The sequence below is a fragment of the Microcaecilia unicolor genome, chromosome 3 (assembly GCF_901765095.1).
Source record: "Microcaecilia unicolor chromosome 3, aMicUni1.1, whole genome shotgun sequence".
NCBI classification, from domain to species: domain Eukaryota; kingdom Metazoa; phylum Chordata; class Amphibia; order Gymnophiona; family Siphonopidae; genus Microcaecilia; species Microcaecilia unicolor.
This window is the reverse complement of record NC_044033.1, coordinates 433,125,335-433,142,685: the sequence shown is the minus strand read 5'-3', so window position 1 is coordinate 433,142,685 and position 17,351 is coordinate 433,125,335. Positions and strand designations below refer to the sequence as shown.

Genomic DNA, 17,351 nt, shown 5'->3' with positions numbered 1-17,351 from the left:
TATTGGCAGATGTGTGTAAAAACATAAGTATTAATCTAGAAGCAAACTGCCTAAAATAAGTGGAACCCTATAAATACACACAGTATATATATTTATTTATATTTGTATCCCGCACTTTCCACTAAAAGCAGGCTCAATGCGGCTTACATAGTAATAGGTAACACAGAATTTTGTTATGTAAAGTAGGAAATTAAGTATAACATAACAGAAGGATGGATGGGTATAAAGGGGTCATATACTGTTTGCACAAAAGTAAATCTTTAAAAAAATCAAATTAAATGGGGGTCTTGATTATAGCATGAAGCAGTTAGTAATGTTAATAAAACAACCTTTGTGAATGGTAAATATAAAACCTAAACTGACACAATTAGAAGTGTCATTTTTATCATTAAATGTGTCAACAGGCTCTCTTACTGCAGGGATATAAAACCTAGTGGTGTTCCCTTAGTGTATGGTGGGGATCTTCGAGCCTCACCAGCCAAAGCCAATATCCTAGCTGGAACACTGCAAACTGGGCAGCATAGTGGTTATTTTAGGTTTTTCTGAAGTGAGAGAGCACATTAAAATTTGGGCTTTAGTGAGAAGACATGCAGTTTAACCAACAGAGAGCCCAGTAAAAGTTGTGCACTGGCATTGTGAGCTAATATAAAACTTTCTTTTAAATGTTAAAGGTATGGACTTCCTGTGAATTTCCAAACAGTGCTCTTGCAGCCCAATAAAAAGTCTACTAAACGTTTAAGAGATGTTCTAAATGCCATTTTTAAACACTTGGATGAAGCAGCGGCAGCAAATATAATGGATGTAAGTATTCACACATCAGTGTAGTCTGCACATATAGTTTATGCATCGCACGACTGAAGACATTACAAATTGTACAGACTAGAGTAATCTTAACATCCAGTTTATTTTTCTACATAGAATCTGTTAACTATTGCACAGCTTCTCTTTAGGAGACTATTTCATGACTCTTTTCAAAATTAATGCAATTTCATAGCACCTAGGGATTCTTGAAATTCATGGGGAGTGGGGAGGCAGAGGAGAACAGACACCCTATTTGGTATAGCAGAAGACGACCTGGTAAGCACTTCAAAGGAATAATGGGGCATTTCCACTGCTATAGTCCAAGTAAGATCCTTCCCAATTAAAATCATTATCCTCTAAGATGTCAAGGGTGAGCCACCTTAAAGAGTGATTTACCTCCCTCAAAATGTGAAGGCCAAACAGTGAGGTTTCTCAGACTGTGTCCACAGGATATCGATTTAGAAATTAAAGAAGCAACATAAAATGTGTGTCTTTTGGTGCCTTTGAAAGCATGTATTCAAAATAAGTCATAGCCTATAGCAGCATAGAGTATTAGGCAGGGCTCATGTAGATGAAGTGGAAACAATACAAGGGCAGTTTTCAAAGGAATTTGTTTAGCTAACTAAGGACTTACTTGGGTAAGTTTCCCAATGTGAAAATGCCCTCTACGCAGTGGGTAAAAAGTACTTGCACAGGTTTCATAGCACATACACTTTCAGCTACAGGCAAAAGGGAATAAAGCAAGGTAGGCAAAATATGCATGGGGATCCAATTCTGAAATTCCTTCCTGTAAATTGTTGGTGTATGCTGCATCTGGGCACAAGTGCAGAGCTACTTTGCCTACCTGTGGACAGAGAAAGGCACAAACAAGGACACAGGAGGACAAACATACATGCATATACTGTACACAGAAATTGAGACAGGCAGGTTGATAACCATTAATAGTTTAAGAGCACCACATACAAGGAAGAAATAAACATAGCAGACATTGGGCTCACTTTTCTTTTGCTAACAGTCCTAAACTCACCTTCTCTGCATTTGAAAATTGCTTCTCAATTGGTTTGCACCCAGCTGTGCTGATTTGTTTCAAGCTAGGTGAATCAGCCACTACAGGCAGAAAGTAGTAAGATTTCATTATCTGATGAGTCACTTGGGCCTTTTCTCATTTTAGACTTGTACCAGTATGTTCAGGATCAGGCCACTGGCACTGAGTGAGAAGGGGCTCAGAGTGAGAGTCACATTCAGTGGCAGGCTAATGAGTGAAAATCCAGCATATATCTTAGTCTGGATTCTGAAGCCTCAACAAAAATATACACCACATTTAGGTTAAGATATAATCACACTCTAATCAGCACTAAATTATACTTACAGGTAGCATAGAAAAGACACTGCTACAAATGCACTTAAAAGGTTAATATACGTTTCATGCAAATGCAAGGAAAAAAACATGCATATGGAATAACTTAGGCGCATGTTTATGTTAAGCATTTACTGCAGGCTTTAACTCATGCTAGCCATTTGTACAGGTCCACACTAACAGCTAATATACAGTAAACTACTGCATAGTAAAAATCCTATGTACATGGCTACATGGTCTGGAGCAGGATCTAGCCAACAAGACAGCCATCACATGGTAAAGGTACCTCATTCACAATTACAAAGGGACCAAATTATTGTGGTCTGAAGAGCATCAGATCTATTTATGAAGCAGAGAAGCAGCAGGTGAAAGTGTTCCTAGCAGAAAAGATAACATTCCATGCAGAACTAATGGAACTTATCTTACAGATGTCAAAATGTGGGAATAAAAAATATTGACAACCATAACAAAATTTGATAGAGGGCACATGCACACATAGTAATCTCGCATGTCTTCTTTCCTTCAGAAAGTAGGCTAAGAAAAGGTTGTTCATTACGCTTGGGCCTTTCTTTTTCCTTCTATTTCAATGGAAAAAACACTTTCATTGAGGGAGCCACTAATGGAGTATTGATGTGAAGAGCACAAATTTAAATATTGAACTTAAGAGCACAATACTAAGTATATATTTCTTATCTCCTTCTGTAGGCCACTTTGGATATTCCTGGTTTACATCTTGGCAGCCAAGAATACTATCCTTATGTCTGCTTCAAGATTGAGCTTAGCCTTCTAGATTACAATTAAAATGTTACATATCATAGACTGTTTTGGTTTTGTAATGTCAAACTTGGATCATGCTACATATTAAAATTAAAAACTTGCTCCTCAGCCAGATTATGGAAGATACTACTGCAGAATACAGGTTGTATATTTTCTAAAAATCACATTCTAGACATGTTCATCCTGGTAGAAGACCTTTTTGCTTCAGAAAGAGCATAAACATAATAGCTATATTTAGGCTGGTTTTTTTTGTATATTATGCTAACATATAGAATATGTTTGTGTTTGAAAGGTATTTTCACTTGCAGAACTCAAACAAGTAAAATAAAATTCATGTTTCAATGAACATCCTGTTATGCTGTGTAATTTTAATTAAACATAAATAAAAACATCAGTCTTTCCACTGTCATATGAAATTGTTGAACACTTTAATCAGCATTTTTACATAGCTATCTGAAGTTGGCCACTGCTGCAAACACTTGCCTAAACTTTTCATGGTTATTCCATATGAATGTTCCAATCTTTAGGCCCCTATCAATATGAGAGTAGCAGGCCTCAAAGCAGGTGCATAACCAGACCTCAGATTTCTTTTTTTTTTTAGGGGGGTGGGGGCATGAAGACAATGTGTGTGTGTGTGTGTGTGGGGGGGGGGGGGGGGGGGTGTCACACAATATTTTGCCCCAGCTCCCTGCTGCTCAACACAACCTCACATACATGGGCTGTCTGTGGGTCACCAATCCCTGCCAGTGGAAGCTCTCCTGCTGCTGATGTTTGTTTTCTTGAGCCAAACTGCTGCCTGCCCCCTGTGCATACTCAGTTTTCATGCATGCGGGGGTGGTGAGCCTCCCTCACATGCTCAATTTCACTAAAAAGCATGTGTGCAAGGGTGTGGGGGGGGGGGGGGGCAGAGCAGGTAGAACAGTGCCTCAGGAAAACAAGAATCAGCTGGAAGAGGGCTTCTGCTGGCAGAGCTTGGGGAACCTGCAAGACAAACTAGCAGACAGTGCATCATTTTTTTTTTTTGGGGGGGGGGGGGGTGCTGAACTCCCCCCATCCCTTAATCATGGCTCTGCCACTGCTCAAAGTAAGATGCAGTCCAGAAAGTGGTGGATGAAATGTATTTATGCTATTGTATAGTGGTGGAAAAGCCATCTGTTTCTTGGTCTCACCACCATGATTTAAAATCAGTATTGCTATCATACCTTCATTACAACTCACATGATCTGTGCTTTTACCTGAAGGAAGTGTCACACCATAGTACCATCCTGCCTTTTTTTCAACTGTTACATTCTTCTCTATAACCTTATTTGAATTCCTCACATACCCTGTTCACTGCTCAAACAGAACCTATTGGTTTTCTTTGCCTTACAAGCTCTCCTGTTCTGTAAATTTCATCTATTCACTTATGTATATAAGGAGCTAGTTTATTGTGATCTTATTTTTCTGCACAGATATATTAACATCTTTGGTTTACTTTTTTTTTTTTTTTTTTTTACTTACATAACAGTACACTTGGTTTCATATTTGTCCTTAAAAAGACAGCCCCCCCTCCCCCGAATATTCAAAGCTATTTAACCAGCCCACACATGGCTGTTGTCTGGTTAAATAGCATATTGGCGCCTAACTGGTAATATTCAGCAGGAGATGGCCAGTTAACTCTGCTGAATATTGCCAGTTAACGACTAGCGCATGACCTGCTATATCACGTGACTTATCTGGTTAGGAGCCAAATATTCAGTGCCCTAACCAGACAAGTTTAGTGGTCAAATAGGACCACATAAATAACTGTCCTATTTTTAGCCATTAAAAAGATAACTGTTAGGTGGTTAACATTTTAGCAGCTAATCCCCCCCCCCCTGCATATTCAATGTTGGTTGCCGGAAACGGCCTAGAACTGAATATCCAGGTTTACTGCCGGCAGCGCACAACGCAAGTGCTGCCCATCAGCTGAATATCGGGCCCAGTGTGTTTAAATTTTGACAGTAGGTTCAAAGATACACTGAATTGATTCAAAAATGTTTAAAAGAGGTCACACAGCTTTCAATGTGTTCCCACATCATTTATCTAGCTCAAATTTCAGTTCACTAGCAGATTTTAAAATCAAGCACATTTCTTCTTTGAAGTAAAGCATATCAGAAAGGAAAGAGAAATTCTAATCAGAGCAAAATTAAAGATGATGGTGCAAAAATCAAACACTCATGGGATCTAGAGCCCAACAAGGAAAACTGCATATAAACATGACTGGTACACTGGAGCAGTGGTTCCCAAACCTGATCCTGGAGGCACCCCAGCCAGTCAGGTGTTCAGAATATCCACAATGAATAGTCATGAGAGCAGGTGCACTGCCTCCTCATGAATGTTCATTGTGAATATACTGAAAACCTGACTGGCTGAGGTGCCTCCAGGATCAGGTTTGGGAACCACTGCACTAGAGGAGGAGTTGGTTCTTTTCAAAACACAGAAGCTGCCACAGAGATGTACCTCAGAGGCAAACATCTGTCCTAGTTGTGGATAAAAAAAAGGCTGCGGGTACTCTATGGGACAGAGAGCTTAAGAATTCAAAAACACAAGAAACCTTCTAGGCTTTTCTTTAACTGTAAGAATGCTCCATACAGCTGCACCTTTAAATTTACATCACTCACTGTGTGGTTGAAACTATCCTGTGGGTCAGAAAAAAGTATCTGCTCCAACTATCAACTGAATTATTTAATACAATTTTTGGTAGTACCAAAGCCTAAGAAAATGGCATTACTTCCTGAACTATAAACTATTTGGATTGAACTCATTTCCTTGCTGCTGGAAAGAAAAAAAAACCCCAAAATGTGTCAAAAATATGTTTATTCTTGAACTGAAACAAAGATGGCCAATTTCACAGGAAAAATCAAATCAGATGTCAAAACTGGTTACCGTAACAGTCAAGAAAACATTCAAAATACACATGGTGAAGAAATAAAAGGCTGAAAACTTCACAAAGGATGATAAGACAGTAAGTTTTGTTGTCAAAGCCTATTTGTTATGCAGAAGACAATCAAAATCACTGATGCAACAATTCATAGAATTTTCTATTGTTCTTGCGAGAGGTCCACAATTCCATGCTGCAGCAATGCAATCCCACTTGCCAGGCAACTACGTTTCTTTTCTTAAGCCACTGATGAATCCTTGTGATTGACAGGATGCTGCATCAGCCTGTTGCACTCTCCCCCAAGAAAAAACCCCCAAACCTTTAAGTTTTAAAAAGATAACCTCAGAGTTCATCTTTTTCAAGGTCATCAAGCTCCACATCACTCAGATCAATATCATCTTCAGCAGGCAGCTGTGAAACAGGAAACAATTTATCAGCCATTAATACAAAACTAAATGTATAATAAAACTAAACAGTATTTAAGAAACTTAAGCACCTAAGAGTTAATACTTATCCTGTTTAAATAGACTTGCATTCATTTTCAATTAGCTAGAATAGGCCACCAGTTCCACTGGGACCTTATGCCCTGAGCCCAGCCTGGTCTTATGTGAAGCATCACACACAGAACCTATGGCTAATGTGCCTGTGCAGGACTAAGGATAGAGCTGTGCTTAAGTGATTCTCTTGGTCAATTTATGCTCAACTGTTTTTCTTTTTTAGTTATTCCACAAATATAATTAGAAATTGATCCTGCTATATATTATAGAAGATGCCTTAGCCTTAATGACAAAATCTGCTACAGTTGTCACATCATCATGATCTAAAATCAATATTTATATTGCCTTTCTGGGAGACTTGAGAGGCAGTCTGCTCCCAAATCCAACTGTTCAAAAGCAGAATAAGCAACATCTTATATTTTCATGCCAAATATAGTATGACACAATAAGCAAGATTGTCTCAGTATTAGGTATCCTCCAAATTCCAGACTGAAAAGGATCCAAAACTATGCATTCTTAAAATATACTCTTTGGTCAGAAAAGCTATAAGTAAATTCCATCTTCAGCCAGCAGTGACAGATTTTTCTTTCCTTAAAGTCTATTTTTGTTAACACACCAAAAATTGACAATTAACTGAACGCAACACAATTAAAATGCTTTTCTTACAGGACAGCCAGCAAGTGTCTATATATTTTGTAAAAGCAAGAACACATATGCATATAAATGAGTTTCTGAACAGTGTTATGAAGTAGTGTTGTCCAATTCACGATACGAATTGATTCGTCAATTCATCCCACCTCCCTCCCACTGTCACCAAGCTGCTGAATCCATGCTATCGTTCTTTACTGTTGGTAGCATTTTTATTTAATCTCACTTATATTTTCAACCATACCAGCTTGTGCAGCAAATGGATATACACAAAGGAAGTATAACAACAGAATAACTTTTCATAGGTAGAGTAATTTGTTATAAATCGTAATCAGTGTGTCATTTGGACGAGCTAGTTATAGGGACACCCTAGCACATGTTATTTCCATGCAGAGATTTTTTTTCTGCGATATATATTTATTTCTTCTTCAAGTCTGGTTGTAAAAGGCATGCTTTTTTTTTCTTTTGGGGGGGGGGGGGGGGGGGGTTAATCGTTGTCTTCTAGCTGTGTGTTTGTATATAGATGAAGTTAACCAAGTAGACGTCAAATTGACGTCAAATGCAAACACAATTATAGTGTTAATAAGTTTTGGGATGTTACTAAATTCTATTATTCTGTCTTACTAGTTCCAATTTTGGAACAGTATAAATCACAAGGACAAAATATAAGAAAACCAATGGACTGCATTAAAAGAAAAATACGGCATATGGGAACTTGCTCCTTTTGTTTTGTGGAATGCAGCGGTATATTATAAAAAGCACTTGCCTTTTTTTATTACTATTATTTCACAGAGAGCTACTGAATAATGAAGGAAGGGCTTCCTTCATGCAGAAGATCTGTCCTTTATCCAGTCCTTACGTGTTTTTTTGTTGTTCTGTGTTAAAAGATTTTTTTAAGAAAAAAAAAAATAATGAAGCTCTTGTTTGTCTGCTTTTTGGGTGAAGGAAGCAGCTTAATAGCAGGAATATTTTTACTTTCTGGCCCTTTTCCCACAGGCTCAAGCAACTGAGCTGGATTGCATGGTGTTTTTGGTTCCTGGTCTCCTCTGGCAAAATATGTTTGCTTTAGGATTAACTGTTTTATGAAAACATATTTGAATTTGATATGTCCTACTTATTCATACAGGGCCCTTTTTGTTGTGGGTTTTGTTTTGAACTTAATTTTAATACTGAATAATAACTGTGGAGATAGTGTAGGAATTTTAGAGAAGTAGAGGCTGGTGCAGTTTAACCTGTAATTGCAAATGCTTTCTAGAATGTTTAAAATGTTCAATTAGTGCTGCCTGTTTGTGTTACTTTGTTATAATATTAGCATAAGTCTGAGGCTATGGGCCCTATATTTCAGTTAAGTGAATCGAATCAAAAAATTTTTGAGTGAATCAGACAGTACTACTGCTCAGTTTCTATGCAAGTAAAAGAACATGAACTGTTTTAACACTGCATGTATTTTCACCTCTAAGAAAAAGGATATTCTGCAGCTTCTCAGTATCTCTCCTCTCCTCTGTCTCCCTACACCCTTTCTCAGGAACTCCGATCATCTGGTAAGTTATCTGTGCCCTTCTCATCCACTACTAACTCCAGACTCTGTTCCTTTTATTTTGCTGCACCTTATGCCTGGAATAGACTGAGTCAGTATGTCAAGCTCAGTCTCTGGCCCTATTCAAATCCAGGATAAAAGTACACCTTTTTGAGGCTGCTTTTAAATCTTAACCCCTTATTTGCCTGTTAATATCCTTGTTGTTTTAATCATTTCCATAATACATGGAAACTACCTCTTATCTGTTCTATTTGTTTGTCTTGAATAAACTAAGCTTTGAGTAGGGATTGCCTCATCATTTTTAAGAGTTCTTACACTAGTTTTAAAATTCAGTTGGAATTTTTTCACCTCAGGAAATCTGACTCTTGCTCCATAACCAATTTCTAAATTTTTATTGTTGTTAACCAAATTGATTAACCAATTTTTGCACAAATGTAAAGGCAGTCTGCAGGCAATTAAACAATTTTATTGTCATCTACATAACAGCAAACACAAAAAACCTGAACATTTCTTTAAAAAGACATTTTAACCACTCCACATCATTACACTACCTATAGTAACATTAAAACACAGTTCTTCCAACTTGATCACCACCTACTCCTTGATGCGCTGTCCTCACTTGGATTTCAGGGCTCTGCTCTTTCCTGGTTTTGTTCTTATCTCTCCCATCGTACTTTTAGTGTATACTCTGGCGGATCCTCCTCCGCTTTTATCCCACTATCAGTTGGTATACCTCAGGGATCTGTCTTGGTACTCTCTCATCCCATGGTTTTACACTGATGACTCCAGTGTAATCCAGGCCAAAGTATCAGCCTGCCTGTCTGACATTGCTGCCTGGATGTCTTGGCGCCATCTGAAACTAAACATGACCAAGACTGAGCTACTTATCTTTCCCCCTAAACCAACCTCTCCTCTTTCCCCATTCTCTATTTCTGTGGATAACACTCTCATCCTCCCTGTCTCATCAGCTCGTAACCTTGAGGTCATCTTCGACCCCTCTCTCTCCTTCTCTGCACATATTCAGCAGACTGCTAAAACCTGTCGTTTCTTTCTCTATAATATCACCAAAATTCACCGTTTCCTTCCTGAGCACTCTACCAAAACCCTCATCCACACTCTTATCACCTCTCGCTTAGACTACTGCAACTTGCTTCTCTCAGGTCTCCCACTTAGCCATCTCTCTCCTCTTCAATCTGTTCAAAATTCTGCAGCATGACTTATATTCCACCAGAATCGCTATGCTCATATTAGCCCTCTCCACAAGTCACTTCACTGGCTCCCTATCCATTTCCACATACAGTTCAAACTCCACTTATTGACTTACAAGTACATTCACCCTGCAGCTCCTCAGTACCCCTCCACTCTCATCTCTCCCTACACTCCTCCCTGGGAACTCCGTTCACTAGGTAAATCTCTTCTCTGCACCCTTCTCCTCCACCGCTAACTCCAGAATATGTTCCTTCTATCTTGCTGCACCATATGCCTGGAACAGACTTCCTGAGCCGGTATGTCAAGCTCTATCTGTGTCCGTCTTCAAATCTAGGCTAAAAGCCCACCTTTTTGATGCTGCTTTTAACTCCTAACCCTTACTCACTTGTTCACCCATATTTTATCATTCCTACCTTATACAAGTACATAAGTAAAAGACCAAGGGTCCATCGAGCCCAGCATCCTGTCCACAACAGCGGCCAATCCAGGCCAAGGGCACCTGGCAAGCTTCCCAAATGTACAAACATTCTATACATGTTATTCCTGGAATTGTGGATTGTTCCCTTATCTCTTATTTGTCCTGTTTATCTGTCTTTTCATGTTCAAAGTGTACAGCGCTGCGTACGTCTAGTAGCACTATAGAAATGATAAGTAGTAGTACCATCTATATTACATGTGCACATTATTGACCTATTTAAAATCGCTTCTATACCTCAATACAGAACAGGTAAGATCAATGCAGTTTACACAATCACACACACATTAAACATATCCCAAACACCTAGATAGCTGTTTTGTAGACCAGTGGGATAGGGGATGAACTATCTCCTCCAACTTTCAGCCTCTCTCAACTCGGGAAAATCCATCAATTTATAAAACACCTTCTGATGTAATTCCAAACTAACCATCTTAAGCATCTCATTCCACAAGGTATGTGCCATAACTGAAAACATTTGAGATCTCCAACACATCCTTACACGTCCTTAATGGAAGGCACAATCAACAAGCAGTCATCCACCGCCATCCAACCAGGGCAGTACTTCTTCAGTCTAGCTACCAAACACTGAGATTACCCTTCGCACAATGCCCAAAAGGTAAGCACCAAAAAACTTTAAAATTTCACCCTGGCCTCCATGAGAAGCCAATGCAAAACAAATAATAGGGTTGCCCTCTTCCACCTCCATTTCCACAAGACTTGAAGTTTTTTTTTAAAGGGTTTACCAGGCATTCCCATCAAAAAAAGCATTACAACAGTGCAAATGTAATAAAACAAGTGTTCTCATCACCACCTATAGAGCAGACACACTAATATGGGGTTGTAAACCCCGTATCAAGGCCACTATCAAGTGCTGTGTGAGCGGTATGGCTGCACAGGGCATAAAGGAGACACAGGCACCAAAACTGTTCCCTATGCATATCTGTTCTTGGCTGTGGTGTTTTGGGGATACCTGGGGAGCGGGTGTGGGGAATGTCCCTGCTCTGTATCATCCTCAATTTATTATATACCTTACAAATTACCCCAAGCATGATCTTCCTGATTAGTCTCCCACAGACTTCACTCCAAGGGACCTAACCTTGTCTTTGACAGCACAGTTCAACTCTGCTGTATTTAATGACAGGTTTTGACGCTTCCATCCCTGACCTCACCTATAATACTTCCTTCTTAACACCAATCTTCAAACAACTCTTATGAAACCAATCACTCAAGCAATGATCCACACTCTGCATAACATGTCCTCTATTCCCTACCAAGGAACCACTAACTGCACATAAGGATAATATTCCAAACCAAAGCACATGATTGGTGCACCCAAAAGCCAAAGGAAACCAAACAATGGAGACTGGGCTGAGTCCTGCAGTACCTCAATCCCTATTTTCTGAGGAACCGATAGATCTCCATTCACTCACAACTGAAATTATGTTGCAAAAGAGGATATCCAGTCAAGCACTGTAAGCCCATATCCAATCACTCAACAATTTTCTACAAGTAGAATAAGCAATACCTCACATCTTTGTGCAAAATAATTCAATACAGCATCTGAAAGTGACCAGCGCCAGCCATCTCAGTACTAGGCATCCTCTGAATCCTAGACTGCAAAGTATCCAGCTGCATTTATGCTTTTTAAAAATTTACTTTTCAGTAAGACAAGCTGTATTAATTTCCATCTTCATCCAGTTTGCCATGCATAAAATTTCACATGAATAGTCAGACACAAGTATTCACGAATGGATGTGCTACAGTGAAGCATGAGTATCATAACCAGATCCATACAGATTTTAGCAGAGTGCCACTACCTTGAATGTCTCATTAGCTGTTTTATTAGTGATACTGTACCTCTCCATCTTTGCCATCCCAAGGTTCTATAGTACTGATTTTGGGAGAGCTCCTCCTCCTATTGGCAAAGTAGATCCACGGCCAAAAGACAGCTCCCTGAAAAGATCATGAGGATCAATTAAAAATGGATTCGTATTAGAGTATTTTGCATGGTTTTCTAAAAACATACATATTAAACAATTATTTTCTCAAGTCAGCCTTCTAGATCTCCCAGCTGTGACAGCAGGAATATTTTTTTGAAGAGCTCTGTGGTTTAGTATCCTTAACCTTAAAAGATGCTACATAAAGTGAAGGTACTTACCTGTAAGCAGGTGCTCTCCGAGGACAGCAGGTCTTATATTCCCACAAGTGGGTAACGCGGTGCTGCATTGCCCGGTCTGAAACATCTAACAAGCTCAAAACAGAGCTTTGTTGAGAACAAGACATGCTCCATCGCACATGCACATGTGCCTTCCCACCCGCCGTGACGGCGTGTCTCCCACAGTTAGATACTACAGCAAAAATAAAAATGTAACTAGGAGACAACTCCAAGGGGAAATGGGTGGGTTTGTGAGAATATAAGGCCTGCTGACCTCGGAGAACACTTGCTACAGGTAAGTACCTTTGCTTTCTCCTATGACAAGCAGGACTATTTATTCTCACAAGTGGGGAATCCCTAGCATCCAGACTCACTACAAACAAACATTGGACATCTGGGCCTCGCAACGGCGAAGACATAACTCAGATTAACCTAAAACTATATACAAACTGAGTAAGAGTGCAGCCTGGAATAGAATAAAATGGGCCTTGGGGGGGGGGGGGGGGGGGGGGGGGTGGAGTTGGATTCTAGATACCAAACAGATTCTGCAACACTGTCTGCCTGAACTATCACGTCGGGTATCCTGCTCGAGGCAGTGATGAGATGTGGATTTGTGAACTGAAGACCACGTCACAGCCTTGCAAATTTATTCAATGGAGGCTGACCGCAAGTGGGTTACTGATGCAGCCATGGCTCTGACATTATGAGCCATGACATGACCCTCTAGGGTCAGCCCAGCCTGGGCATAAGTGAAAGAAATGCAACCTGCCAGCCAATTAGAAATTGTATGGTTCCCCGATGGCAATCCCCATCCTATTGGGATCAAAAGAAACAAAAAAGCTGGGCAGACTGTGGGGCCTTGTCCGTTCCATATAATAGGCTAATGCTCGCTTGTACTCCAAGATGTGCAAGGTGCTCTCGCCAGGATGGGCATGAGGTCAGGAAAAGAATGTTGGCAAGACAATCAACTGGTTCAGATGGAACTCTGACATGGCCTTTGGTAGGAACTTAGAATGCGTGCGGAGGACTACTCTGTTGTGATGAAAAATAGTATAATGTGCATCTACTACTAAGGCCTGAAGCTCACTGACTCTATGAGCTGAAGTAACAGTCACCAGGAAAATGACCTTCCAGGTTAAGTACTTCAGATGGCAGGAAGTCAGAGGCTCAAAAGGAGCTTTCATCAGCTGGGTGAGAACGATGTTGAGGTCCCATGATACAGGCGGAGGTTTGACAGGGGGCTTTGACAAAAGCAAACCTCACATGAAACGAACTAGAGGCTGTCCAGAGATTGGCTTACCCTCTACTCGGTGATAAGCACTAACTGCACCGAGGTGAACCCTTACAGAGTTGGTCTTACCAGACTCAGAAAGGTGCAGGAGGTATTCAAGCAGGGTCTGTGTAGGGCAGGAAATAGGATCTAGGGCCTTCCCCTCACACATGGTGGCAAACCAAATCCATTTAAAAGAGTAGCAACCTTGGTGGAACCTTTCCTGGAAGCCAGCAAGACCTGGGAGACACTCTCTGACAGACCAAGAGAAGCAAATTCTAAGCCCTCAACATCCAGGCCATGAGGGCCAGACTGAAGGGTTGGGATGTAGAAGAGATCCTTTGTTCTGTGTGATGAGGGTTGGAAAACACTCCAATCTCCACGGTTCTTCGGAGGACAACTCCAGAAGAGGGAACCAGATATCCCGTGGCCAGTAAGGTGCAATAAAGATCATGGTCCTGTGGTCTTGCTTGAGTTTCAGCAAAGTCTTCCCCACAAGAGGGATGAGAGGATATGCATACAGAAGACCCGTCCCCCAATGCAAGAGGAAGGCATCTAATGCTAGCTTCCCATGCAGGGCCTAAGGCAGAGCTCTGGAGTCTCGATGAGTGGACAAGACAATGGTACAGGGAAGAGGGTTTTAGATTTGTTAGGAACTGGGCAATATTCTGGGGAAGGGGGAGCCTATTCCAAAAGGATGGGCTCCACCTTAACAAGGGTGGGACTAGGCTGCTGGCATCGGTATTTAAAAAGGAGATAGAGCAGCTTTGAAACTAGAACCTGGGTGAAGGCCGACAGTCGCTCAAAAGCACATGTTTTGGAATAAGGTATCATTCAAAGACATCACCAAAACAGGGAAGAAAGGGCATCCCGATAGCAAGGCTGCAATAGAGAGCATAGTAGGCCAGTGTCTTTAAATAAAAAGCAGACAGATTTTCAAGATTGCACATTATTACTGTCAACTGTTGAGCAAGATGTAAACAGGAACAACAAACAGTCTATATGCGAATGCCAGAAGCCTAAGAAACAAAATGGGAGAGTTAGAAATGTGTTGTACTAAATGAAAAAATAGATATATAGGCATTTCTGAGACCTGGTGGAAGGAGGATAACCAGTGGGACACTGTCATACCAGGATAAAAATTATATCACAGTGATAGGGTTATCGAATTGGTAGAGGGGTAGCATTATATGTTAAGGAGGGCCTTGAATCAAATAGACTAAATTCTACAGGACACAAACATCTTGGAATCCCCATGGATTGAAATTCCATGTGTAAAGGGGAAAAGGATAGTGATAGTAATGTACTACTGTCCACCTGGTCAGGATGAACAGACAGATGTGTTATTAGAAATTAGGGAGGCTAACAAATAATGGGTGATTTCAATTACCCCGATATTGACTGGATACATGTAACATCAGTGCATGCTAGAGAGGTGAAATTCCTTGATGGATTCAAGGACTGCTTTCAGGAGCCAACAAGAGCAGGAACAATTCTAGACCTAGTCCTTAGTGGAGCGAATGATCTAGTGCAGGAGGTAATGGTGCTGGGGCCTCTTGATAACAGTGATCATAACATGATCAGATTTGATATAAGCTCTGGAGTAATTACACACAGGAAATCCAATACATTAGCACCTCCAACATTCTGAAGCTGACTGCATGGCTGAGGCATTCCTGCTCTCTGTATCCATCTCCTGAATTGACATCACGTACTTCCGGGTTCGTCACAAGCAGAAGCGACCAACCACACGAGGTTTCTCGGCTTCAGAATGTTGGAGGTGCATTCTGTTAAAGAGGATTGGTCAGTTCCTTGAAGTACAGCCAGAGCTCAGCGTCCTGCACAGTTAAGCTCAGACACCAGAGAGAGAGTGGGGGGCCTGACACCAGAAAGGGGGGGGAGGGGGGGGGGAGGTATCTCTGTCACACACACACTCTCTCTCACAGTCAATGTCTTTCTCTCTCTCACACACTGTGTCTCACACTATATCACATTCACTATGTGTCACACAGTCACTCACACACTCTCTTGGTCTCATACACTCAGTCTCACAGACAGTCTGTCTCTCACACACACTCTCGCACACACTGTACCTGTGTGAAACACACTCTCTCTCTCACACACTGTCTCACATACGCACTTGCACACACTCTCATTCTCACACACACTTTCTCTCATAGACACACTCGCACCCAGACTCACTTACTCTCTCTCTCACATACACACACTTGCACATTCACTCTCTCTCTCATACACAGTCACTCTCACATACACTCTCTCAAACATACACACTCCGAGGAAAACCTTGCTAGCGCCCATTTCATTTGTGTCAGAAACGGGCCTTTTTTTTTTTACTAGTGATAAAATAAGAATGGTGAAGAAAAAAAAAAAAAAAAAACAACAACAACTTACTGGAGCAGCTGTGAAGGTCAAAATTTACATCAGGTGTAGATGCTGTTCAAAAACACCATCCAGAAAGCCCAGGTCAAATATATTCCGTGTATTAAAAAAGGAGAAAGGAAGACCAAACGACAGCCAGCATGGTTAAAAAGCGAGGTGAAAGAAGATATTTTAGAGCTAAATGAAAATCCTTCAGAAGAAGGATCCGTCTGAAAATAATAGGAAAATGCAAAGTGCTGATAAAGAAGGCAAAGAAAGACTTTAAAAGGAAGATTGAGTTGGAGGCAAACACACATAGTAAAAACTTTAGGTATATTAAATGCAGGAAGCCGGCAGAAACATCGGTTGGACTGCTAGATAACCGAGGGGTAAAAGGGGCACTCAGGGAAGACAAGGCCACAGCGCAGAGATGAAATGAATTCTTTGCTTTGGTCTTCATGAGGAAGATGTGGGAGAGATATCTCAGCTCTGCCTCTGGTCCCGCCCTTCCGCAAACAGGAAACCTCAGACGGAAGGGGGGCCTGGAACTCTGAGGGGAGGAGAGGGATGGAGGGGGTCATGGAACTCAGAGCCCCACAAACATACACACACACTCTCTCAAACACACACTCACTCTCTCACACACTCACACACACTCTCTCTCTCTCAAACATACACACTCCGAGGAAAACTTTGCTAGTGCCCGTTTCATTTGTGTCAGAAACGGGTCTTTTTTACTAGTGTACTTATATGGACTTATGTCATGAACCTTAAGCCTGGGAACAGAACTGGGGGACTTTGCGATTCAGGTGAGTGGCAAAGAGATCCACTGAGGGGGTGCCCCACGTTCGGAAGATTTCACGGGCAACGCCCATGCTGAGAGGCCACTCGTGCAGTTGCATAACCCTGCTCAGTCTGTTGGCCAGACTGTTTTTGCCTGCCAGATAAGTGGTTCTTTGGAACACACCATGCTGGTGAGTCCAGTGCCACATCCGGATGGCCTCCTGACACAGGTGTGATCCGGTGCCCTCCTGCTTGTTGGTGTAATACATTGAAACCTGGTTGTCTGTTTGAATGAGTACTATTCGGTGAGACAGCCGATCTCTGAAAGCCTTTAGAGCGTTCCAGATCGCCCGGAGTTCCAGAAGATTGATCAGAAGACCTGTTTCCTGGACTGACGAGGCCCCTTGAGTGTGAAGCCCATCCATATGAGCTCCCCAACCTAGGAGAGATGCATCTGTTGTCAGCATCTTTGAGGCTGAGGAATTTGGAATGGGAGTCCCAGAATCAAATTGGATCGAATGGTCCACCAGAACAAAGTGAACAAGGCCTGGGTACTCT

The 17,351-nt window shown here is 41.2% G+C and overlaps 2 protein-coding genes across 3 annotated transcripts in view; one reads left to right on the top strand and one right to left on the bottom strand.

Moving 5' to 3' along the window:
- The window catches only part of ATP6V1C2 (ATPase H+ transporting V1 subunit C2), a 120,843-nt gene extending 117,562 nt beyond the window's left edge, over positions 1-3,281 (top strand). For both annotated transcript variants that reach the window (XM_030198864.1, XM_030198865.1), the window contains 2 exons: positions 672-801; positions 2,864-3,281. In XM_030198864.1, the coding sequence (XP_030054724.1) occupies positions 672-801; positions 2,864-2,959 (226 nt within the window). In that variant the 3' untranslated portion in view covers positions 2,960-3,281. The remainder of the gene's footprint in view (positions 1-671; positions 802-2,863) is intronic.
- Positions 3,282-6,075: 2,794 nt separating this feature from the next.
- The window catches only part of PDIA6 (protein disulfide isomerase family A member 6), a 121,294-nt gene continuing 110,018 nt past the window's right edge, over positions 6,076-17,351 (bottom strand). Inside the window, 3 exon segments of the mRNA XM_030198863.1 lie at positions 6,076-6,248; positions 12,064-12,104; positions 12,107-12,159. Coding sequence (XP_030054723.1) covers positions 6,180-6,248; positions 12,064-12,104; positions 12,107-12,159 — 163 coding nt within the window. The 3' untranslated portion in view covers positions 6,076-6,179.